General features: G+C 36.1%; 5 protein-coding genes and 1 non-coding gene across 10 annotated transcripts; 2 read left to right on the top strand and 4 right to left on the bottom strand.

The window, feature by feature from the left end:
• Nucleotides 1–459: 459 nt before the first annotated feature.
• Nucleotides 460–4,590, bottom strand: LOC118044740 (E3 ubiquitin-protein ligase AIRP2). Its single transcript, XM_035053190.2, has 5 exons — nucleotides 3,853–4,590; nucleotides 3,077–3,239; nucleotides 2,883–2,949; nucleotides 2,293–2,527; nucleotides 460–2,178 (listed from the first exon to the last, which is right to left on the bottom strand). Exons 1-5 carry the CDS (start codon nucleotides 3,939–3,941, stop codon nucleotides 1,968–1,970), a joined length of 765 nt encoding a protein of 254 aa, XP_034909081.1. The 5' UTR covers nucleotides 3,942–4,590; the 3' UTR covers nucleotides 460–1,967.
• An 894-nt stretch (nucleotides 4,591–5,484) lies between these two features.
• LOC118044741 (B3 domain-containing protein Os01g0905400) lies at nucleotides 5,485–9,602 on the top strand. 4 transcript variants are annotated; one of them, XM_035053195.2, is made up of 3 exons: nucleotides 5,485–5,649; nucleotides 7,185–7,345; nucleotides 7,696–9,602. In XM_035053195.2, the coding sequence occupies exons 2-3, from the start codon at nucleotides 7,211–7,213 to the stop codon at nucleotides 8,353–8,355; spliced, it is 795 nt and encodes a 264-aa protein (XP_034909086.1). In that variant the 5' UTR covers nucleotides 5,485–5,649; nucleotides 7,185–7,210; the 3' UTR covers nucleotides 8,356–9,602. The 4 variants fall into 4 exon arrangements, with proteins under 4 accessions (XP_034909086.1, XP_034909085.1, XP_034909083.1 ...); XM_035053194.2 differs by having other exon boundaries at nucleotides 7,196–7,345; nucleotides 7,696–9,601; XM_035053192.2 differs by having other exon boundaries at nucleotides 7,152–7,345; nucleotides 7,696–9,601.
• A 744-nt stretch (nucleotides 9,603–10,346) lies between these two features.
• On the top strand, nucleotides 10,347–15,734 carry LOC118044743 (protein EARLY FLOWERING 5). The gene is made up of 9 exons (XM_035053197.2): nucleotides 10,347–10,705; nucleotides 11,015–11,108; nucleotides 12,184–12,269; nucleotides 12,541–12,590; nucleotides 12,698–12,764; nucleotides 12,849–12,930; nucleotides 13,021–13,409; nucleotides 13,851–14,375; nucleotides 15,090–15,734. The coding sequence occupies exons 1-9, from the start codon at nucleotides 10,625–10,627 to the stop codon at nucleotides 15,306–15,308; spliced, it is 1,593 nt and encodes a 530-aa protein (XP_034909088.1). The 5' UTR covers nucleotides 10,347–10,624; the 3' UTR covers nucleotides 15,309–15,734.
• Nucleotides 15,735–16,451: 717 nt separating this feature from the next.
• On the bottom strand, nucleotides 16,452–18,513 carry LOC118044744 (uncharacterized). Of its 2 annotated transcripts, XR_012167561.1 has the most exons (3): nucleotides 17,621–18,513; nucleotides 16,757–17,528; nucleotides 16,452–16,664 (listed from the first exon to the last, which is right to left on the bottom strand). XR_012167561.1 is itself a non-coding variant. In XM_035053199.2 (2 exons), the coding sequence occupies exons 1-2, from the start codon at nucleotides 18,421–18,423 to the stop codon at nucleotides 16,901–16,903; spliced, it is 1,431 nt and encodes a 476-aa protein (XP_034909090.1). In that variant the 5' UTR covers nucleotides 18,424–18,513; the 3' UTR covers nucleotides 16,452–16,900. The 2 variants fall into 2 exon arrangements, 1 of the variants encoding a protein (XP_034909090.1); XM_035053199.2 differs by having other exon boundaries at nucleotides 16,452–17,528.
• A 2,157-nt stretch (nucleotides 18,514–20,670) lies between these two features.
• Nucleotides 20,671–25,080, bottom strand: LOC118044742 (elongator complex protein 3). The gene is made up of 9 exons (XM_035053196.2): nucleotides 24,523–25,080; nucleotides 23,446–23,515; nucleotides 23,162–23,334; nucleotides 22,494–22,668; nucleotides 22,024–22,190; nucleotides 21,726–21,945; nucleotides 21,529–21,633; nucleotides 21,123–21,275; nucleotides 20,671–20,960 (listed from the first exon to the last, which is right to left on the bottom strand). Exons 1-9 carry the CDS (start codon nucleotides 24,990–24,992, stop codon nucleotides 20,802–20,804), a joined length of 1,692 nt encoding a protein of 563 aa, XP_034909087.1. The 5' UTR covers nucleotides 24,993–25,080; the 3' UTR covers nucleotides 20,671–20,801.
• On the bottom strand, nucleotides 23,926–24,036 carry LOC118044907 (small nucleolar RNA snoR100). Its single transcript, XR_004686871.1, has one exon. It is a non-coding gene; the product is annotated as a small nucleolar RNA snoR100 (small nucleolar RNA).
• Nucleotides 25,081–25,397: the final 317 nt, after the last annotated feature.

Here is a 25,397-nt window from a genome sequence, read left to right as displayed (position 1 = left end):
GAGCCTGTCAGCAAGGGTGTTTCAGTGTAACATTATATACATCCAATCCCAACTTGATCAAGTTGGTTATTACATCAAAATACTACTCTATAATGTTACAGTTGCTGGTAGCATCACTATGGATGGTGACTGCGATCCTAGCCTAGAAAAACGAGCCACCACTCATTTACTGCCAGATTCAGAATAAAATATTGAAATTCGTTTAGTTTCTTTCAATAGTCTTAATTTTAAATTCCATCTGATGTATACATGATGCTAGAACTGTTTGGCATTACCCCAATACCGCCATCTGCGAGCCTTGTCAAATTAAAGCAATTCTCCTTAAAATAGACTCATATCTACATGATTTGCCAGTAGCTTGTGACCTGAAACTTCCCAACTACTTCCTCGAAGGGTTGACTTCTGGGTTTAAAGATCATATAGGATGTGCAACACATTCTAGCTCAACCAATTTTTCTGTTTTTACCTTTGAAGACGGCAAAAAGAGTCATCTCAACAATGCAGTTGAATAGCAGCCAGAATTCTGCCTTTTCTCTTTACCCTGCAATCCTTGTGCCCTCTTCTCTAACCCTTCTATCCTCCCCTTCTATAGTTTTCCTCTCAGAACATGCTAAGATCCTATTGGAATTAGCAGCAGCACAGGTAGACTCTACTTTAGCATTGCATATTGTCTTGCTTTTATAAGATTCTCGACACACTTCTCCGCGTCAACTTCTATGACAAGGAAATCAATGTGAATAACCTGAGTGGTTGATTGTTCAGGACTAAACGTTTCCTGCTCTCAGCTAGAGACTCAAACCTTCAGCAACATGCTGCTGAGGAGAAACATAATGGCTTCAACATTTCGACCATGAAAAATTTATATATGGTATTTACAGACCGGGTTCTGAAACGGTGTATAAAAAAAGAGAGAAGTAAGGAGAGAGAGGAACAAAAGAGCGTGCCTTTCAGAATATGAAACAGGCATCAGTGCAACAGTTCTACTCATATACTTAGCAGATCACAATTATGTTTCTTCTGTTCTGGTCAGTTGAGCAGGAAATCATACCATGTAGACATTCTTCACAAACTCTGACCTTTCCTTCCTATAGATTATGTAGTGACATAAACTGAAATTTCAAGTATCAAGTTGATCTCTACTGACGCAATCAAACAAGGCTGAGAATACAATAGCAAATTTGTTCATCCATGTATTGTGAAGATGTGGAATATAGTAGCTCCAAACTACTAATTCATTATTTCTGTCATGCATGCACGCAATACGCAAGAAACCAAAATTATATATTGATCAACTTGTTCTGGTATCATTTTCATGGAGAATTTTGCAAATTCAAGCTTAACATGGACATCTCGAGAGAATACTGCACATAATCATGAACTCGCTAAGTGAGCACAGAAACAAGTTTCTTCATGCATCTAATGTTTCACCTTTCAACTGAAATGTGATTGTGGAATCCTTTCTAAAAGCAGGAAAAAGAAATATGCCTGAACAAACATGAAATTTACCCCTTATACTCAAGGAAACCTGGTAATAGTTATGTTACAATTAAGAAGGTCAACATGTTAAAAATTAAAGCATCCAAATTGTTCGAAAGATAAAGATCTAAAGATTTCAATGGCACAGCAAAATGCATGACTGGCTTTTATTCTTCAGCATACCATTCCCACAAATCAGTCCAACAATCAAAGTCAATTCATGATACTGTGACAAATTTCCAAAGCAACAAGCTTCTTAGAGAATTGGAAGAGGCAGATGTCACCGTTAGAAGTATCTCCATGTTCCTTTCTCTTTCCTTACACATTCCCAAAGTCATTCTGAACACAATAACTGGGGTTTCTTCCATTGATCATCTACATTATTCTGAACAGTTGATAAATTATGAAAGGAATTTCAATGTGTAAACCTCACCAGACTTTATGTCCATGTGATGGTCTGCTTTGAAATGTCACTCTCCTCGTCTATCAGATTAGATTAGGTGCTCATAATACATCAGGAATAGATCATCCGGGATATCTTTTGGCAAGTTGTTTATATAAAGATAGAACCTCAAGATGTCTTCCTTTAATACGGTGTTAGTGTCAACCACATCACTACTGCAAGTGAGAACCCAGAGATCTTCTGAATTTACTCTCTTCAGGCTGCCTCGACAAAAAGGGCAAGATTCTGACCTTGTGTTCCTGCAAAGAATGGGTGTCAAATGTTAAACCTGTGGGCCTTTTCCACTATTACACGTAATGGTGGACAGTATCAGAAATGAAAGAGAAAACAGTGAAGCTTTAAAAATCACACACCATTCATGGTAGCAGTTGATACACATTGCATGGCAGCAGCTTGGCACAACCATTTTTGTGCAAGGTTCCAAGCAGATCCCACATTCGTCTTCCCTTAGCAGGTCTACATCTGAAAGCTTCCTCCTATCTTCTAGTCTGTTCTTGACAATCATCTCCAGGAAGTGGCCTTCTTCCTGAGTTACGTCTGGCTCCTTTGTATCACCATAAAGACGCTGAAGTGATGGTAATATAACAGCTGCAATTTTGAGTCAGTCAGACTTCAATAGATATATCTAAGCATGAGAACCAAAAAATTTCCAAACATAGGATGTCAAGATATAGTATCCTATCGAGGATTTATCACCAAGAAATCTTGGAAACACAATTCTTAACAACATTATGGCTTTCAAGAATGAATGCCTGTGTAAAGTTCTCAATGTAACTAATCACTTATGAAAAAAAAGAAAACCAGAAATCTGCTGAATGTTCTGTAAAGCAATTTATGCCACCATTCCCATCTTTCCATCTATGTAAAATTTTTTCTGTATATGTTATCAACAGTCATTCTTTAGATATGAAAACTATGGAGGAAGCACATTTCTTTTACACACCATAGAATTGCCTAATAGTTGCTTTCCGTCCGCATGAAGAAATCTTCGGCTTCCTGTCTGAGCATACCTAAAAACAGAGGTAATTATTCAGATCACCAAATTTAACGAACTGTTGTTTGATTCTTGAAAAGGAAAAAATAAACTGATTAGTTTGAAAGAGTAAAGCATAATAAGCAGGTGAACAGCTGACCGACCTTGTATACAACAATGTGGAAAAGGTTAAAATAAGTTGAAAGTAGACATGTACATGAGCAATCCATCCATTGGAGCAAAAACAGAAAAATGGGTGCCAGCTGATTATAAACCAGTTTCATTTGAAGACAGGAACCACTTTTGGCTCTTGGAATAGAAGCTGCCCTGCAAATGTCAACCCTCGAGTAAATTCACACATGAATGAACCTCAAAGAAGTAGTGTTGTAGTCTTAGCAGTCCAGAATTTAGTTATGCTTTACCATGCTCCAAAATCCAAACAAAACATAGAAACTAAAATAGTAGCATAAATAAGGCTAACTCCGCAAATTATAGTAAACACAACACAGCAGAAACACCATATTTTCTAGAACGAAGGCTTGCTCTTCAAAATGCAAAATAGCTATAAGCAGAAGCAGTTGCATCATTTATGGTGTGACAAGTGTTTTTTTTTTAATTATTATTACAGGCTATAACTTCAATTCATCAACAAGAACTGAGCGTGGACTGTCAACAAACCATAATTGCCCAGATGAGTGTTTTGTCAGAGAAAGCATTGAATTGTACATGTAATCATGGGATTTTTCTGGTTCTCCATTGCATAATAATAACATTACAAGAAAAAAGATTACAGTTTACAAATGAAACACAGCACACAGGCCAAAAACTTCCTGAATTTCAACAGCAGCAGAATCTCAAGCAACTAAACGAATATAAACAGCAAAGAAAACCAATATCCCAAAAAAAAAAAAAAATAGAAACGCTCAGAGAGAACACTCACAACACATTAGCATGCTGAATATCAGCCTCGAGAACCTTAAGGGAGTCTTTGCAAGATGACATTGCAGCAAGCTCAAGATAGTCCATCATCTCTCTTACTTGCTTGTGGTCTAAATTTACTTGAATTATTAATTTCAAGAGCAGAAGAACAAGTATTCCAAGAAAGAAATGATAAAAAAAGGAAAGTGGAAGCTTTTCTTGCTTGCTGAACAAAAACAAAAATCAGAGAAATAAAAGGGAAAGTTCGTTCTTGGGAGTCCAAAGCCTGGAAGGGGTGAGAAAGCAAGTGTACGAGGCAACTTGGTCGTGAAACTCACAACCCATCACATACTTAACATGAGAGATTTTTTTTTTTTTTTTTTTCGTTCTTTTGTTTATAAAATTATCAGTTGATTTTATTTTGGTAAACAGTTAGGATTCATGGTTTGACTTAGTTCTTGATGCTGGACAGTCTGCCTTTTGGTGGAACAGTTAGGAGTAGGTGCTTGCTTCCTCCAATAAAGAAACAAGCTTTTTTGGCAAGAAAGAGTTCGGGAAAAAGATAATTTATTTAAATCCTAATTAATTCATTTTGATCACCAGAGCTGGATTCTTAAACATTTGCTAATTTCAACCCTTGATAGGCAGAGCCAAGGCTAATGCTGCTCTGCTCGGCTATGATTTATTGCATGGCAGCACCCTCTGTGAGGTGAAATATGGATTAGTACTAATCAAAAATCTTGAACAAAAGCCAATCTTCAAGTGCACCACAATACATACATTACTCGAAGGACTATTCCATCCTTCCTTTTTTTTTTTTCTTTTTTTAGAGAGAGAGAGAGATGGTGGCTTTGACTAGTAAACGGATGAACAACACTTACCCACCTTAATTATGAGGGAAGCATCCTGCATTTAATGAGAAAGGACTCGGCATTTCCAAGGCAGAGACGAAAGAATGGTGGTAGTAAGCAGCAAAAGTTTCGCTTTCATTTTCACCATGCTTTTGCATTAAATTCCAAATTTATCTTCGGTTCAGTTTGATTATGCTACTAGAAAAGATTCATATAATTTAGATTCATTTTTAACTGATCCATGCTCAGGAAACTCGTTGAAAAATTCCCACCCCCGGCTTTCTAACAAATGGGCTCTCTTGGTTCGCCTCTCTAGGCCTGTAATATGATACAGTCCATCATCTGACGAAGTCATAGAAAGCTTCAAGACCAATCATTTGAAGATATTATTTGTTTTTATATTTTAAAAGTGGTTTTAAAAAAATTTAAATTTTTTTTATTTTTTTATTAATTTTAAATTAATATATTTTTTGTGTTTTCAAATTATTTTCATATGTTAATATTATAAATAATTTTTAAAATAAAAAAAAATATTATTATTATATATTTTAATATAAAATGATAATTAAAATAACTATAATTATATTTCTAAACAAGCTCATTTTTTTAAAAAAACATTGGTCGACAGTGCTCCTGTCGAGCAAGACAAGAAATGATTGTCACCAAAGCCTGGCTCGATTCCCTAAATGAAACGGTGTCGTACAAGTGATAAATAAATAAATAATTCTAGGTTAGGAATAGGACGGACGACAGGAGCAAGCCGAGCACGTACGTAAAAGGAAGTAGCAGCAGTATAAATAGTTTCTCATGGAAGGAAAACCAGCTGTGCAAACAAATATAGAGAGTTTGAAAGAGACTCCTCTCCTCTGTTCACTTTGATTTCCTGCACGCATAGATTCTACTAACTCAAAACTGCTTAGGGTTTCCGCCTACTTTCTCGTCTCTGCCAGAGCAAGAGCCACCACCTTGTAAGTTCTCTCCTCCATTATTTCTTCTTCTTTTTCTGCCTTTTGGTCTCTTGATCGCTTTAAAATCTTTCTCGATTTTGGGGTTTCGTGGTTTCTTAACCCCTTTAACACTCTTTCTTTTTCTCTCTCTTCAATGGACTAGGGAGATGTTGTGTTTATAAGAAAACGCTAGTGCATGGTTGGAATTCGGGAACCACATCCACCTTAATAGTTCAGAGAGCTAGCAATATTCTTTTCTTTTTTCTTTTCAAACTCTCGTGGGTTGTTTCTCATACTGTGGATTTGCCCCGAGATCATTCCTCTAATTACTTGATATAGGCAAAAGAAAAGGAAAAAGGATGTATACTTTGAAGGAAAGCACATTTCAAGGTTTTTTTTTTTCCGGATGTTGTCTTGTCTTGGTCCCACCCTGTTTCCTTACAGGAATCAGAGGTCAGTGTTGCTAAATGCCATGGTAGTAAGTTGAGCTTAGGTTATCTAATATGTTATGTTCTCTCCATTACTTTTAGAATGTATGCATCATTCTTTTTTTTGTTAAATAGATAGTTTGTTTTCTCCTTCAATATCATTTTGGCGGCAGTACTTTTTAATGCCTTGTTATGGACATTATTTCGCCCTAGAGTTTCCCCAATTTGCTGCAATCTGAAACTATGATCCGTGACTATTGAACGAAGAAAACTCTGAGCTTTGTAATATTTGTTTTAAAATACATCACTTATTTGCCTCTTTTGAAGTTTGTACTGCTAAAACTTTGGTGTGCGTTTTTGACAATGCTATTGAAACTGTTTTTTCAAAGTGATTTTTATATTTTTAATGATTTTGACATATCATATCAAAACTATTTAAAAACTCTTAAAAAGCATCAATTTGGTGCCTTTTCAGATAATAAATACTCTTAAAAACATCCAAACCGCAATAGCAAACGATGTCTTGTTATAATAATAAGCTCCAGGATAAGAGTAGATACTAGATTTGCTAAAGTGTTGATCTAAATTTAGCCTAACGCATTTGGATCGTCTTGTTAGATAATATATACAAAGGATGCGTGGAAAATCATGATCCTATTCCCATTTTTGTCAACACATGTGCATCACATTTGTTGATAGTTTTTTTTGGAAGCAATTTGTAGATGTTTTCCTTTGCAGTAATTAATTCCAATCTTAGTTATTGATTATGTTTTGGGGCATTTTGAATATACTTCAGATGTCTATGTGAATCCAGATGCTCATTTTAACTTGGCAGGCCAAGTTAAGTAGTTTATGACTTCCGTTTTCCAATTATTTGAAAGCAGCCAGGAATTTACAACACTTAAGAGTTGGAAACAAGATAGGAAAATGTAGTTGGACATTCCTATACCTGTAAATTTTGTGGCTTGCCTTCTAGTTCATCAGGGTGTTTCACTTGGTGTCCATTACCCTTTGTTTTCTTCTCCTTTATTTTCTAAATAGTTCTCCTCTTGGTGTTTTTTTTTTTTTGTCCTTTTTGTATTTTTTTTAAACAAGAAGCCCTTCTTATTACAATCTTTCTAATGTGAGAGAGAGTTCAGCTGAAGGGAATAGAGATGACTAGCAAAATGGAAGCTTGTCCAATGTGCACTCAGAACTGCTTGATGACTCACGGGAACAGGACAAGCTCAAGGACTCTTGTTACCTCTTTCTTCAAAGTCTTGATTGGTAATCAGTTTCTTACAGTTTTGGTATGATAATAATCCATCTCCTCATCTTTAGGCTACTCCGCTTTTCAGTGTTTTTCTTCTCAATATGCCATATGAGCACTGCTACGATCTTCTTCGTGTGATCATGCTGTGGATGTTATGAAATGCAAGTTGTCTTAAAAAATTGTTGATAATATTAGGTGTCTGCTAAGAAGTGTAATTTATTTCCCTATAAGTGGCATCATTTCCTTACTTTCAAGTATGACCACAGTGTGTGTGTGTGTGTTTTGCTTGAATTTCTTGAGCAGTGCCTCGTAAGGTAACTGCAAGCTTATTTACTTCTGCACATGAGCAATGTGCTTATCTCTTCTAATATTGTGATACCATCGCAGTACTTTCCACCCAAATTCGCTCCAACGGTGTCATCATTGAATGGCCAAGAAACATTCCTCGAGGATTCAAGTGGGCAGCGATGGAAAGTAAAAGTATCCATTCTGAATGATTCCTTTGTTTTACAAGAGGGCTGGAGTGCATTTGCCTCAGACCATGGGCTAGAACTTGGAGATTTTATAATTTTCAATTACATTATGGGATCGCACTTTGAAGTCCATATCTATGATAAGAGTGCATGTGAAAGGCTAGATTTTTCTGAGAGAAGAAATCAAAAGGAAAGGACTGGAAATGACACTCAAAATTTTAACACTGAATATGGTCAATGCCTCGCAAAGGATAAAGGTTCAAAGAACGTACATGGGTCAAGTACCCCTAACCTCGCTGGTGAGGAGATTTGTCGAGGCCAGAGCAAGTTGACGAATGATGTGTTAAAAGCCAAGATGGTCGCAAAAAATACTTCAACTAATAAAAAAGAGACTAGAGCTGAGAATATTGTTTCTAAAGCAGAATGCGTTGAAGAATCAAGTGACATGATCAATAGAGAATTAGGGAAGAAACATGAAGATTACAGGGAAACTTTAGTTGACTTGTCCAAGTGGGGATTGTCGAAAGCCAACTTGGGCAATGAAGGAATCCAAAAAACCAGAGCTGGTACTTAGAAATTGTCTCATCATGCTGGTGCCTCCTTTAAATCCCCAAAAGAAGCTGGCCTGGGTAGCAAAGAGACTAGATAAAGGGTTAGAAAGTACACGAGAAAAACGAATGATGATTTTGATATGAAGAGCCAGTTTGTAGATGTTGCTGACAAAAATTCTAGTGAGAAATATTGGGTATTCATTCCTTAGCTCTTTGATAGCGACCAATGATGAACCCTATCTTGTATGTTTTTCTTTAACCTGACGAGTTCTCCAAAACTGATTTTGCACTACAAATTATTCCCTTGCGGTGTATTTTATATATATAAATACCCTGCCTAAGTTACCATAACCTTATCATAAATGCTGTTATGCTGCCAGTGCTGGTTTGTCGATGCTTTTAAGGAGCTGTTTCTGAATTTTGCCCAGTTGAGGCTACATCACAAGATGTTGCCATTGAGAATGTACCTGTCGATCCGAAGTAAGTTGTTATATTTAATGATAGAAGGTTGCACGATTTATTTGATTCTTCAGAGTTCTACATGCTTGTAATCTCCTGTGCTTTGTTCAGGCTTGAGCGACCTGCTATGTTGTTTTTTTGGCAAATGAGATCTTCATCTGTTAAAGAAACAGAGAGAAATAATTTGATGTTTTTTCAAGTAAAAAACATTTTAAGAAATAATTTGAAAAGCATAAACAAATAATCATCTAACTGAAACTAAAACACTAGAAACAGGCGACATTCAAAATCATAACTGAAACTCGAGCTCACAAAAAAAATGTAGAATAACTTGGAATCACACAGCAGACCCAGCATGTCATGAACGAAAACACTCAAACTATCATTGTGGTTTGTTTCTGCTTCAACAAGCACCGAGCAATTGTGAATAATGGATGAATTCTGAGGCATGAGTTAGTCAATATACCAACATTTTTCCAAATCTTTTGATTGCTGATGTTGAAGCTTCATGTATTGGGAAGCTGTACAGCGTTTATTCTTCCTTTTGCCTCAATTTCTTGAACTAGTTTCGGCCTCCTCTGCTCCTTCCGCCTTCTGCTCCGCTTCTAATATCACCATCTGAGCACACAGAAAGAAACGGAAAACATCGGGAAGACCATAGATGTGAATAGATTTAAATCTTTTGGCAGACCCCTTCTATATAAACCCTGGGATGGAATGTCGGAAGGATTACCTCATCAAGAATTGTTTAAGTTCCCTGTATCAAGCTTCAGTGAGATCTAAATCATCCTTGCGAAGATCCTGTAATGCAAATGACACATTATGTTGGACAGAAATAAGAACCCCCGCTTGTTCACATATGTGCATGCATGTGTTTGTGTGCGCGCGCAACTCCACAGGAGAGACACGAACACGATGGGTTAATTTTAAATCTTCACTTAAATTTTTTACCAGATCAAGTGTTGGGTTTCAAAGTAATGGCATACAACTGTGTCTGGATCCGGTAACAGTGCCGAACCCGTGATTGAGTCTGATACCCACACTAGATCTAAGTTGTTTGAATCTAATAATCATGTTTGGGTTTGATATAGGTGCTAAGGCTTGTTTGAAATTATAATACAATTATGATTTAAAGTGTTTTTAACTTAGAAATGAATCAAAATTATGTTTTTTTTAGTTTTTTAAAAAATTATTTTTGATATCAATACAATTAATATAATCCAAAAATATTAAAACATATTTTAATTTTAAACAAAAAAAAATATTCAAAAATTTTAAAAATACAGGTTGAACCATGTTCCCAAACGGATCTTTATTCCTAAACATGGATATGATATTGCTGCCAAATCTATCCACTAAAAAAAAGTTGAAAAAAATTTAAAATTTAATGCATTCATTTGGATTAAATAATATTATTAAAATATTTTCTATATATATATATATATATATAAAAAGTTATACTATCCCACAACGGATTGCATGCTAATATGCTAGTATGTGTATATATATATAGTAAATTAATGCAACAATGAGTCTCATCCGATAAAATATAATTCAGCTCAAAGAAGAACAAAGAAAAAGGGAGGCTCTTTATCCATTTCAAGATTTAGAAAGTAGCGAGAGACATGTCGTTCAAAATCTAAGCCCAAGCCTCCGGCACTTATTTATTTATTTATTTTTGCTAGGTTCGTTTCGATTTAATTCTGAAAAAAAAAAACCCCTAAATTGATGCAGTAGAACAAAATCGAGATAGCAGTAGCAGTAATCTGAAAGCAACTGAGAAAGCAGAAGTAATTTAATCAAATTAAATAAAAAAGAAGACAGGCGAAGAAGATGAAGACGACGAAAGGAGGCAAAGTTATGAACCCTACGGATGCTTATCGAAAGGAACTCCGTAAGAAGGAATTAAAACGGGTAATTGGTTATTTCACTTCCAATTCTATTATAATTATCACTCTTCTTGTTTAGGTTTTAATTTAATCCCTGTCAGAACCGTTAGTCGTAATTTTTGCAAAATTTCACTCAATTTCTTTGCTTTTCCACCGAAATCTGCTTCTTCTTTTTTTTCCTTGTTTGATATGATGATTTTTCTGATTGGATTTGATTTATTTATTTTTATTTGTTTATTATGTTATGGTAAGTTAAAAAAAATTATATTACAGAATTTCTGTCGTTTTAGCTTGGAATTTTTAAAATTCTTGCGACTGTGTTTGACACTAACAGAACAAGAAGGAAAGAAAGAAGGTGAGAGAGGTGGGGATTTTGAAGAAGGATCCTGATGTGATAAAGGATCAGATAGAGAAGTTGGAATTGATGAGTAAGCTTTTAAACTTCTAATTGTTTGAATATTTCTTTCTCATTTTATTACCAGAAATAGAGTAGTTTATTAGTCATTTCGAATCATTTTTTATTTTTATTTTTGCTTCCTGAAAGTGACTATAGTAGAATGTATATTTTGTTATTTCTAGTTAATATGGGTTTTTAATTATGGGTTTTATTTTAAATCGTACACCAAATAAAATATTACCAAAGAACATAGGCTGTGTAAAAGTGGCTGCAAAATTTAATGAAAACAGCCTAGAGAGAAGATGATACCTTTATCTTATTCTTGAATGTAGAATGTTAAACTCCTTCTAAGCTATGATGATACCTTTATCTTAATCTTGAATGTAGAATGTTAAACTCCTTCTAAGCTATGCTTTGATCTTATATTATGTTAAACATACAGCATTGCTGCTTGCGTAACTAATTGATTTTTTATCCTTCGTATTGTTCCCTCTTACACTCCAAAGACTCAAGTACTGTTTTTGGGCTGCTTGGCATGAGCTGCATGACCAGTGCAATGGCAAGCATTGTGTAGTTTGTTAGAGTTTTGAAAGTTAATGACTGTGCAGCTCATCATATGGTTGTCAATTCCGAGATAGTGACCCAAAGAGTCTGGTTCTCTTAATTAACAAGGTACTGAGTGCACAAATTTAGAGGAGAGAGATGCTACTGGTGCAAAAAGAGAAGAGAGGGAGGGGGCACAATCTTTTCTGCCTGTGTGCTCGTATGTGTATGGCCTCACACATCAAATGTAGAACATCTATCTGTTATGAATTCTCTTGTTCATGAAAGATAATTTTTGGGTTATTATGAACCCCTGAATCATCTAGTATGTCATTTACTAAAAGTGAGTACAAAAGAGAAGATTCTTACAATATATAGTTTTGAGCCACTCTACGGTTGTTGCATTAGCTTTTATTTGCTATGCATCAGTTTTCAATAACTTTTCTTCATTTTATTGCTTGCTGGTGTGCTCTAGACTATGCTTTTGCTAAATCTAATTTGCAAATGAAGCTTGGTTTGGCAACCTTTCCATTTGAACTTATTTTTATGCTGTATTGGTGCAGAGGCTGATGGTGCTTTAGACAAAGCAAGAAAGCACAAGAAAAGACAACTTCAGGATACTCTTAGCCTTGTTTTGAAGAAGAGAAGGGTAATGATTATAATGCCATATTTTCTGCTCCTCCATTTAATTGTATCTGTTTGTGTGTCAAAAAATTAAAACAGTGGTCTGGTAATTCAAGTTTGAAATGTTCAAGAATCTGGAAAATAACCTACGTTTGATGCCTGAGCTGCATACACAATCATTGCACCATTCAAGTTAGGTCCATGAATCAGTAGGAGTTTAACATTTCTATCTATATAGACATAAGTAGCATCCATTATACTAATGTGATAACCATTTTCTGTACTCTCATGGACAGGAATATGAAGATAAAATGAAGGAGAAGGGTGAAACCCCTGTGATGTTCAGGTGAAGTATCCTCTCTTTTCTTATCCATTTCTGCTTGTGTCCATGAACCATTAGGGCTTATACACCTTTCTTCTATTGACAAATTGCATTTTTGTCTTCTGCTGCAGTCATTTGGGCCCTCTTCGAAGGACATCCACAGAAGAAGAAGAACGAGCCAAGCATCCAAAGCCTGAAGTATGCCTGGCTAGCTTTAGTTTTACTTTTGTGAATTAGTGCTATTTGGCCCCATAATTATTTACCAAACATTTGTTGTTGCAGGACTCTGTATACTATCACCCTACTCTGAATCCTACTGGGGCCCCACCACCTGGAAAGCCTCCCATGTATAAATCATCTATAGGTCTTTACCCTTCCTTTTATTTTTCAGGTTTAAGATATGCTGTTGGAATTATGTGGTGTTTCTAACTTTGCTTTTAACTTTGACCTGCAGGGCCCCGAATACCTTTATCCGGTGCTTCATCCTCTGCAACTGAATCAGAGGATGTTGATTTAACAATACCTCCTCCTTTGCCAGAGAGCGGTGAATTAGGCCTTGGTGATAGCTCTGTTATACCTGCTTCATTGCCCCTGCCTCCTCTACCTCCGATGCCACCAAAGCCTGCAGATTCAAGCTTGGGCATGTCATTGCCTCCGCCCCCTTTACCTCCCCCTCCTCCAGGTCCTCCACCAAAAGACCAAGTATTGAGTCACACACCTCTTCCTCCACCTCCACCCCTCCAACAGTCTGCTCAGCCGCCACCACCTGGCACAAATGAAAGTGGGAGGGAGACCAACATATCGGCATTGTTAGATGAATCATCCTCCAATGATACTGTTCAGGTGAACTCTTTACCTTCTTTATGCATGCTGTTGAAAGCAGGACAGAACTGTAGACATTTTACACTAATTGACAAAAAAAAAAAAAAAATTGATTTGTCTTGGTGGACGGGAAAAGCATATGCATGTGCTTGGTAGTCTAGCACCAAGAAAAGGTGCATGTACCCTGCCCAAATCTCAAAAACATGGTTCATTCAGCTACCAATCTAGAGATATGAAATGAATGTTCTTGAACACTAGTGTGAAATCAACTAGTCTAGTTGTGAAGTATTTACAAGCAGAATTTTTAAATTTGCCGCACTGTTCTAAACTGAACCAGTCTTTGATTTCTCAAATACCTTTCTAGAAGCTTTCCATTCCAATATTTTAGATAGAGAAATTGTTGTCAAATACTATTATGAAAGATAATTGTGGTTAATGTGACATCTTATTTCTCTAATATAGGTACCTGCTTCACTCCCTCCACCTCCTCCAATTGCAATGCCACTTAAGTCAGCTATTAATCAGACTGAAGGCACTTCATTTGAAGCTGATGCCAATACCACAGCAACTATGGATAACCCTAAAATGGTTCCCCCACCACCTCCTCCTAGGCAACAGCCTCTAGCACCTGGACCAGCCTTGATCCCAGCTTTACAGCCCGATGTATTACCCCCAGGAATGTTGCGTTTCCCCCCACCTCCACCTCTACCTCCACCAAATATGCGGCCACCATTATCAACCCCTGGAATTCCCAGCCAAATGGGTCTTCCAGGGGTGACGGTCCCATTTATTCCCAGACCTCCTTATGGTCCTCCACCTGGACCTCCTCCAATGATGAGACCTCCCCTTCCACCTGGTCCTCCTCCTTTACAAGAAGATGCTGCAAGTAGGCCACCTGTTCCTCAGAAATCATCATATGTAAAATCTGCTGCATCCACTGTTGTTAAAAGGCTGCTAGCACAGCACACTCCAGAACTTACAGCTATGGTGAGTTTGGCTTTTCCCATCAGTCCTTTTCTTTTTACTTCCAATTTAGAAACTACGCTGCTCTGCCTTCTAGTGTACACACTATAGAAGAAAGAATTATATGGTTGAAATTTCTCTGTTTTTTTTTCTTTGTTTTTTTTTTTTTTTGTGCAAAAGTGCAACCACAGTGCAGCACACTCCAGAATATACAGCTATAATGAGTTTGATTCTCCATTGCTGGTCTACTGTTAGAATTAATAGCTATTAGGTTTCTACTCTGAGGCAACTACCTGATGTGATTACTGACCAGTAACTATGATTTGTGGATGCTGAACATGCATCCCTACAATCCACAGGGAATTTTTTAATTTTTTTTTATCTATACTAAGGATTGCTGTGCTAGCATAACTTGACAAGAAGCCAGTAAATGGATTGAGAGATAAGGCATATCTTGAAAACAAATAAAAGCCAACACCAATCAGTCATTATTGAATAGTCCAATGAATGCTAATCGTTCTACCTGGGAATTTCATGAAGGGGTGCATGCACCCTGCTTGTGTTAGCTTGTAGCGGTTAGTTAGAATTAGCTAGAATATTGCCAGATAATTGCCTGCTTTATCTTTCTGCATTGAAACGATTTTATATTTCTCTGGAAGAGTAAACCTTCTTGTGTGTTACAATTCCAGTTTCATTAAATTTTTGTAAAGTCAGGCCTAACTTCCGGTCTTCTTTCAGGTTCCTGCCTCAGTTCGAGTGAGGAGAGAGGCTGTCATCCCTAAACCAAAACCAAAAGCTGGAACCTCAACCACAGCAGTAGCTACCAGGCCAACAGCTCCAGCCACTGTGAAGCCAGAGTCTACTAACTCATCATCAGCTCCGAAGTCTCAGAGTATTGATGACTCATATATGGCCTTTTTAGAGGACATGAAAACCCTTGGTGCTCTCGATGGTTAATATCATTATAGCTGGTGACAGGGGCAAAGATAAGGCAAGCCGTGCTTGAAATCAAAGGGAACAAATGTGTACAGGCCACTGTGGTGGATCCAGGGATTGAGCAGAAATATTTGGTATTGCCAGTCTCCTCGGTTCCATCATCACTGTTCTGTCTGGACCATCTCACTGTATCATCATTGCTCAGTTTAACAATTTCAAAAAATATTAAAACATGTCGATTATCGAGGCAGGGGTAAGTATGGCCCCTGTTTCTGGAGCGTGGATATGTTGACCTGGATCAAGCCGCAAACTGTACTGGATTGAAGATTAGTATTTCCTTTCTCATCTCATTTGTAGCTTAGTGATTTTCAACATCTATAAGGGATGTTTTTAAATTATACAACACCTTTTCATTGATAAATGAGTTGCTGAGACCTTGGTGCTGCCTGTTCTGCTTGTTCTATGTTCTTCATGTCCCAGGTTGCACGCAAAGATTTCACCAAAATTGGACAGTTGATGCTGGTCATTGGATCACTCTTAAAAATTTGAATGGTAATGGATTTTCATTCTATTCTCTGTCCCTTGCAAATCAAATGTAAACTTCATGGATAGCGAAGTTCTTGGCTATGTAAACTTCATGAAGTCTATACAACTTGCTGCTCAAATTGATCAACCATATATTGGCCTTCTTCATCGTTTTCAAATTGCATCCTACACGGAATGCCAGGAATTTGAACATGCTTTGTATCATTTTCCTCCCCGAATAATTTATGTTGCTACAGTTTAGCCAGTCTCTTCAATCCACGGTTTTGAAAATTCCATGGCATGTTCACATTTAGATTAGTTGCTTAATGGAGGTTCTTTTTTTTAGAAATGAAAGGTCATGCCATGTTTCACAGCCATCAAACCCTCCCTTTTGAGTTGTAGCCTATCCTAGGAGCAAGTAACCAGCTTTAAAAATGACTACGTTACCAATCTCTGTCATGCTTTTAATCTCTGCTATAAACACAGGGTAAATCCTTAATTCTTGACTGGGAGATTAAATTTACTAGTTCGCATATCAACTGATTAGTTAGAACAGTGTAGGCTCATGCAAACGCAATTTCAATTGCAAAACTATCTAAATTCCTGTTTACTTCGCAAGTGAAGTCATCTCGATTGATGTATTTAAATGCTCATCCCAACAGCGAGCTCTGCTGTATCGGAGTTTTAGCGTGTCTTGAACTATTTTCTTGCAAAAGCTTCCACACCTAACAATTTGCTTTTCTGGTGTCTCGAGGAAATGACCAGATCATGAATATCTAATTGTTCTTTTCTCCGTTGAAAAGATATTCCCCTGAGGTCTGCTTCTATCTCACCACCAAGTTTTATCTACTTCTGGGATATACAGAAGTTGAGGTATCTTTCTCAATAACAAATATGTACCAGAAATTCAAAGCAATATACCATACCCCACAAGTGTTTTGTACCTCATTTGCCTTTTATTGCCCGCTACAAAAGAGTGCCAAGAAAGAATGAAGGAACTGCTTGTGGTAAAAAATGCCGGTCAGCTGAGGCCATCTTCAATAGATCCGCTTATCAACAAGTTCCAGGTTCTGCAAGGAGATGCAATTCTAGGGATCTATGACCCTAAATGCAAGGGATATCAATTCATTTGATAACAGAAAACCATCTGGATCACTGAGCCGGATATAAGATAACCCCTTTGCAATCTCATCTTCGTTCAAAAACAAGGTGTTGAATTCATCTGCAGTCATGGCTCTTCGCTCCTCATCCAAGCAAACCACATGCCCACTCTCTATGTAGGGTTGATAGACCTTGCAAAGAGAATGAACAAGTGATCCACCAAATGCTTCTGCAAAAGACCTCAAATCGAGGCCTCTTGAAGTTCTAAGTGATAGCATCACAATATCCACAGCCAAGTCTTTGGCATCAACAAGATTATTCCCACAATAATTTACCACTCCGTTCTCCAAATTCTCCACATAACCCATGTACTCTTTCATCTTCCTTGGCCTCGAAAACCTCAATCCATTGAGATAACTAGCAGAACCAAGGCCAAAACCATAGAAGGGTTTGTTCTTCCAGTACGTATAATTGTGCTTGCATTCATACCCGTCTTCACAATAACTGCTAATTTCATAATGTCTGTAACCCACATCAGTAAGCATCCTCGAAGCCATTCTATAAAACTCAGCAGATTGTGTTTCGCATGGCAAAGGAAACTCCCCTGGCGTGTACCTAACAAAATACTTACAAGATCAATCTCAAAACTGAAAAGAAAGAAAAAAAAGGAAAAACTGCTGTTTCCCACCATGAATTCTGTTACTTACAAAGCTCCAAATTTCGTGCCTTGTTCAACCTGCAGATCATAAACAGACACATGCTTAGGCCTCGCTTCGATGGTGAGCCTCAAACTCTCCTCCCACATTTGTGGAGTCTGGAGAGGCAGTGAAGAGATAAGATCAACACTCCAATTCTCCACCCCACATGACCCCAAAATCTCAATTGCCTCATAAACCTCCTTAACCCCATGTGCCCTCCCACAAGATTTTAGCAACTCCTCCTGAAAAGCCTGAACTCCTAAAGACACTCTATTCACACCCATCCCCATCAAGTCCTTAACTTTCCTACCATCAAAGGTCCCAGGGTCCATTTCCATGGATATCTCAGCACCCTCACAAACTCCAAATTTCACCCTCAACGTATCCAATATAGACAAAACCATCCTTGGGGACACCAAAGAAGGAGTCCCGCCACCAAAAAACACAGTTTCAAGTGGCGGAATGGTATCAAAATCCGACCTTGTTGAGACTATTTCACGTTGAAGTAATTCAATATAGTTAGAGATTCGCGGGTCGTTGTCGGTTGGGTTTGTGGAGCCAAGAGCAACAATTGGAAAGTCACAGTAGTGGCAGCGTTTGCGGCAGAAAGGGAGGTGAATGTAAGCTGAAGTTGGAGGGTGGTGGTGTTGATGAAGTGGTGGTGGTGTGGTAAGCGAGGCATTTTGGTGAACAGGTTGTGGGCTTTGTGTGTAGGTGTTGGTGATGATCGTCAGCCATGGAAATTTTGTAGGGAGCTTTTTGGGTTTGGTTGGAAATGTTGAGAGAATTGGAACGAAGGTTGATTTTAGCATGGTTGGGTTGGGCTCTGATCAACGGTGCTGGCCGGCGAGAGAAAATCAGAGAGTTGCTATGGTATGACTTTAGTTTAGTTCGTTCTGGCCGTTAAAACTATGTCCGATGAAGATGCCTTCCTGTCACTCGGATCTCATACCTTTTATTTTTTTTATGCTAGTCCGGTAACCCGCACTCTACTGCAAATTTCAATATTAAATTAGTTTTTAATAAAAAAAAACAACGTCATACAAATATAATTTTTTTTTATAAAATATAAAAATTCAAAATTTTAAAGATAAATTAAAATATTTTTTTTAAAATTTAAAAAGATGAATTGAAATTTAAAAAAAAAAAAATAAGAGGGAGTGTATCAATCACAAATTAAATAAAAAAGAATAATGCAAATAAAAATAAATAAATAAATAAGAGGGAAGGGTGTTAATTAGAATTTTAAAAATATTAAATAAAAAAGAAAGACAAGGTGGAAATTTTCTTTTTAAGATATGCTTTAGTTTATATATATAAACAAAAGATAGGTTGTGGTAAATAACTTGTTGTCCTTTATTATTTTATTATTATATTTTATGATTGGAAAATTAAGGTACGAGTGTTGGGACTTTAAAATCCTGTTTTTTTTTTTTTTTAAATTTATTTTTACTTGTAAACAACTAAAAAAAATACTTTACAAACCTTAACAAATCTTTTTTAGTTCTTAATCTCTATAAAAAACAATAATAAATAAATTCAAAAAATATTTAAAGACTTCGATTTACTTTTTCCAGCATGGTGAGAGGACAATACAACTTTCATTTCATTTAACTCTTATAAAAAGAAAAAAATATATTAATATCAATATCAGCCTTTTGGTCACTGAAAGATAACATTTGACTACTTTCTATATTATCAAATTTTTTCAATGACTTTGTCTCTTATCCATTAACATATAGTGACTAAAATATATATACAAAATAAGTTTTTTGATTGAAATGAAATATTCTAAAATAACAGGGGACAAATAAATAGATAAACTAAAATTTTAGGGAGAAAATTTAAGTTTTTCGTGCCCATATCCAAATGGGGTTTTTTTAAAAAAAATTTGGTCCCCTTTTTTAATCTCTATTTTAACCATAAATAAATTTTATTTCACAATATTAATATTTAATTCATCACCAAAATATCCCTATACATTTTATATATGAGAGAAAGTGCAAATAAAAATAAATCTCAATGTATAAAAACATGCTATTATAATTTGAGAGGATGAAATTGCAATAAATTATTTGTCGTATTTGTGCTTAGATACTTGGATACGATTGCTAACCAAGGCTACGCTATAACACAAAATTATTATCATTTGAATTAAAAGAATATATATATATATATATATTAATATACTTCAATTTTTATATAACCAGTGAAGCACATTAGAAACCTCAATTGTAATTGTTTTATGGAGTGGTATAATAATTCATAGTTAGTTACTCTCTTCTTTTTCTTTTTCTTGCAAAAAAAAAAAAAAAACCAAGCAGTAACATCTTAACAATATCAGCCAAATCATCAATTTGAAATTAACAGAAACAGCTAAAAGATAAGGTTATTTTACTGTAATTCTCTACTGGTTATAAAAATTTTATAATTTTATTTAATTTATTTTTTATTGTACTTCTTATCACAAAATACTATTTACTAAATTTTATTTTTTTATTTTTTTTCTTTCCAATCAATATTTTTTTTCTCTTAATTACATTCTTCAAGCTTTATAATTAAAATTTTAGCTTCTTAATTAATTTATTTTATTTTTATAATTCATATCACAAATTTAATAGATTAATTGAAGTATTTTTTTTTAATTTTTTTAAAATTTCTTGATTCAATATTATATTTATTAAAAATTAAACTTCATATCTTGTTTGCAAATTACTTCAAGTTAATCTAAATCAATTAAATATATTTCAATCTTAATATTTAAAACAAATATAATCTTGATTATTTATTTTAAATTATATTATATTTTTATTGGTCCTTCAAATTAATTTTAAACATATCCTATCAAATCAATCAAAATATATCAAGTCTATCAATTTTTTTTTATTTTAAAATTTACCAGAAAAAAACATTTGCAACTCCTAGACAATTTTTTGTACTCTTAAAAAATGATCCAGTAACTAACTAAGCACAGTTATTTCCTGTACCTTTTGAAAACCACTGCCTTCCGTTTTCAAGATTTTGGCCCATAAACGGTGAACACACACCGCAAAAACTCCTGCATAAACTTTTCTTTTTCTTTTTTTCTTAGGATATGTAACAACAGAAACAAATGATCTAGGGAAGTATGAGTTTCTATACCAATACCTAGAATAGCATTACAAAATTTTAATACATCACTTTTATGTTGTCAAGAAAGAGATTTCACCATGTATGGCCCTTCAAGCTCATAGCCCAATTTTCTGTAGTAATGACGGGTTCCTACACCTGAAATGACAGCCATTTTGGTTGATCTATGCTCCTTGCGAGCAATGTGTTCTGCCTCTTCCATCAAAAGTGTACCATAACCCTGTTGGGAAAACAAGAAAGTAAAAAAAGAGGAAAACAATCCTGCAAGCGTCTATTTTCCATGTTGAAAACCTTCAAGTACAAAGTTTAACTGGTAGCCTAACAAATTGATCCAACAATCCTTGCTTTACTCGTAGTCAATATAATGGCATTTCTACGTTACCTGGTGTTGCAGCTTCTCTGCATCACGCCCATGAACAGGAACTGCAGTTCCATAAACATGGAGTTCACGAACAATAGAGCACTTCCCCATAAGCTCAGGGCAAGTAACATTGCGGCCACATTTACGTAAGCGCAGTAGCCCAACAAGAATATCCTGTGAGCAAAGGAATCATTTGAAATGTCATACTATGCTCAGCAATCAAAACTTCTCCAGTAATCTAAATTAAGAAGCAACTAACACCAAAACAACTAAATTAGACAGTTATCTCAATTATTACCAACAAAAGCTCCTCAAGACGTTCCAACAAAATACTGAAATCCTAAAAGGATTCAAAGACTTCATTTTCCTCCCAGTTAATGACAAGAAAAGACATGCACTCATGCATGGATAAGATGTCCCAAAATACCTGGCGTGTATCCTCATAGGAAAGAAATGTTTCCCAGCCTTCATTAGCAGAATAATCACGGCGAACTAGCTGAACTTCTTCTGGCTTAATTTTGTGATGAATGTCCTATGGGCATAGCAGGAACACTTGTTAGAATCTCAAATTATCATAGCCAATAGCACAAAACCTGATTTGATGGTAATAGCTTCTTCATTTACCTGGATTCCAGCTTCACGTGTACGGACATCACGGCATTTCAGGCCCAAATCATCCATCCTAGCTAAGGCTAACTCCCTGAGATTTCCTTTCTCAACTCCAGATGTAACTAAAGGCATAGGAATATCTCGTTGAACTCTATATACACGTGTCCAAGGGGGTACCATGGCTAGGATCCTTGCTACAATATCTACAAGTTGCTCAGGTGGGTAATTTCTATACCTACAAAATTGAATCAACAATAATTAGTCCTTCATGAATCACACATGCATGCACACGCAAAGAACAATGACACTATACCTGCCAGTTTTCCATAGCTCATAAAGCCCAGTTCCACGAATTACAAGTGTAGGATAAATTTTGAGCCCATCAGCCCTAAAAGAAGGACTCTCAAAGAACTCTCGAAAACTTTCCAAGTCTCTCTCAACCCCAACATTAGGAAGATCAGGCATCATATGAGCAACAACCTACAGTAAAGAAATATAACAGTGACAAATAAGCAAAGGAAAAACATACCTAGATCACTACTCAAAATAGAAAAAAAGATAAAAAACACCACCACCTTAAGGAAACAACATGAAATAACAGCTGTTATTTAAAAAGGGGTACGTTTTTAAGTGAGAACATGATGCATTTTTTAAACTATTCACTGTCATCCAACTTAAAGAGAAACTAATCATAGCTGCATGAAACAGGCATCAGGTTACACGCCACCCCAAAATTCAATGAGATTATAAGCATTATATTACAAGGCACTGCACAGCTCACACCTTAAAACCAGCATCCTTTGCCAAGCAAAAACAATCAGCAACAGCAGCTACAGTGTGTCCTCTATTAGTGTCTCGAGCAACATCCTCATACGTGCTTTGAACTCCAATCTCCAATCGTGTGCACCCATATGAAAGCATTTGGCGTAGATGAGGACCAAGACAATAATCTGGCCTCCTGATAAGTTAACAATATAAACAACTTATTTTACGAAAGATCAAATATAATTCTACTAGCTTCAAAACCAATGCCAAAAAATATATGCACAATAAACCATCAATACCCAGTAGAATTTCTTTGAGACCGGCTAGATTAAAGTGTATGCTCAATTGTATAACATCTCAATTAATCGACTACAATTACCAACCTTAATGTTCTAACATGTCCTGTACAGCTAATAACAAGACACCAAATGATATAGCCTGAACCTAGAAATACCCCAAGCCCTCACACAACCGAGGAATCAGCATGTAATTATATGAAATATTGTAGCTTCAAAACTTAAAGGGAGGAAGAAAACAGGTTCAACAGAAATAATCATCTTAGATAAAAAAAAAAAATTGTGATTCAGAATATCAATAAGAGACTTATGAAGGGACCAAATTCACTTCCTACAATGTTCACTTGGGAATGAGATTCTCCATCTAAGAAAGTCCAGATGATAACTCACGTCTCAATTGTCATGCCAATGCACTTTGTTGCACCATGCTCGGAGTAGGCAACTGCCTCCTCAACATTGGCAGAGGTGTGCCCTGATAAAGCATCATGAAGATTCCTTATAAAGTAATCACGGTAATCTGCTGGCAATGACATGAAAGTACCACCCATTAATATGAACTCCACCTGAAAACATATAAAACATTAATCAGAAGGTGGCAGGGTGCTTATTAACAGATCCAGCCACTTAAAACAACAAAACCAAACACTAAATATAAAAGCAGGGAACAATCATACCTTATCTACACTATGACCCAGTCTCTTAAGCTGATCAATCCTGCTTCTAGCCTGGACATATGGGTTATATCTGAAGCCAAAAATAAAGCATGTAAATAAATGCTTTAATCATCATAAGAAAATTCAACTACCAGATATCGTGAAAAACATTGACCCTTTATAATTGGTGGAAACAGAAATCAGTGAGTTAATGGACCAGACAATCTGAGAAGCTAATGCTTCCAACCAGTCACCCTCACATGCATAAAACAGAAACATAAATTTCTCATCTTCAAGTATCCAACTTTAAAAATCAAAATAGTCATATAGTAATTTCTTGATTTAAAACTGAACAAAATAAAAATCAAGGCACAAAACCCTTAACATTTCACACTCCTCTGATAGCTATTACCTGAAACCTCAACTTAGCATATAAAGACCAAGTAAGTATAAGAAATGGCAAGGAAACAATTCTCTTTGCCTTTCATATCCACTGTTTTGGATAGGTTGTTGAAACCAGGCCCTCAAACCTCAAAGCTATGCATCGGACAGAGCAGAAACGTTGACCATGCAAGTTCAATTTCAACGCACTCTACCATGCTAACCTCATTCTCTATTACCACAAACAAATGATTAAGCTCAAATCTCGGTTCTTGGTACAAATTGCACTAATGAGGAAAACAAAATAAATGGCAAAAGGCAACGCTTCAACTAATATGGTCAGCTAAAACCCTAGAACAACCTCTACGAATAAGCAGATAAAAGACACAACAAGATCGATACTGATGCAAAAATCTCAATTTGAATCAAGCTCTATTTATTACACTATTTCATGACAAGTTCAAAATCAACACAGAGGCATTTACAGCACAAAAGAAAATTGAAAGCATTAAAAAGTTTGCCATACAAAAACTAATAAGATATTAGCGTCCTAATACTATATTTGCACCAGTTAATCGAAAATGAGCTCCAAAATAAATCAATTATCTTCTTCAACTAATTTACTATTATGACACTGAAAGTAATCATTTAAAAAAAGGGCTTTTAAAAAAAATTCAAACTATAAATGATTGACAATCCTGCAGCTGAAAACCCTACCTAGCACGAATCGCACGCATACTAGTAGGTTCATAACCAGTATACGACTGAGTACTGTACTCAAAATCAGAGTCCGGTCCACCAGGACAATACACACAAATATTCCCCGTCGTCGCGATATGCGGACACCGGTGCGGCTTCGACATGACAGCAACAACTGCAATTCCTGATGCGGTGCGCACCGGTTTAGCCCGGAGTTTCGGTAGCAGTGACTCGCGATCGGATTCCGGCAACGCTGCGATCATCTCGACGAGTTTTGGAGCACGTGCAAGGCCGTATTTGCGACAGGCGGCGGATTTTAGGGCGTTAAGATCAACGGTTTGGTTTTTTCTCGAAAGGTCTACCATGGAATTGACGATTTCGGCTATGGCTCGGACTCTAGCTTCTTCTTCGGTTAGTCCGTGAGGTTGGTACCCGCCGCGACCCGGCCGCGGGAGTTTTTTGGTCTCGGTAATTACTGCAGTTGCCATTGGAGAGAGAGGGGGAGAGGAGAAAGCTGGAAAATACGCAGAGAAAGAAGCCCTCGCTTATGTTAAGACTTGAGATCCTGTTTGGTTATGAGGAATGAGTTATCCCGTGTTTGGTATACCAGTAATTTGAATGGGAATTATTTTTTTTCTTTTTCCAAATAAGGTGAGGTTAAGGATACGTTAGTATTTTGTTCTGCAGATAAAATTTACGAGGCAGTTCCAGCGACAACGGTGGAAAGCGTTTTCAGCTTTTCTCTATTGTATTGTGTTTTAAATTAAAGTTGGTTAAAATTTGAAATTTTTTTAAAATTATTTTAATATATTGATATTAAAAATAATGTTTTACAAAATAAAAAAATAATTTTAATATATTTTTGAATAAAAAACACTTTAAAAAACAATCAT

Source organism: Populus alba, chromosome 12, assembly GCF_005239225.2.
Source record: "Populus alba chromosome 12, ASM523922v2, whole genome shotgun sequence".
NCBI lineage: Eukaryota > Viridiplantae > Streptophyta > Magnoliopsida > Malpighiales > Salicaceae > Populus > Populus alba.
Note: the sequence above shows the minus strand (reverse complement) of the source record. Positions and strands in the feature narration are given on the sequence as shown.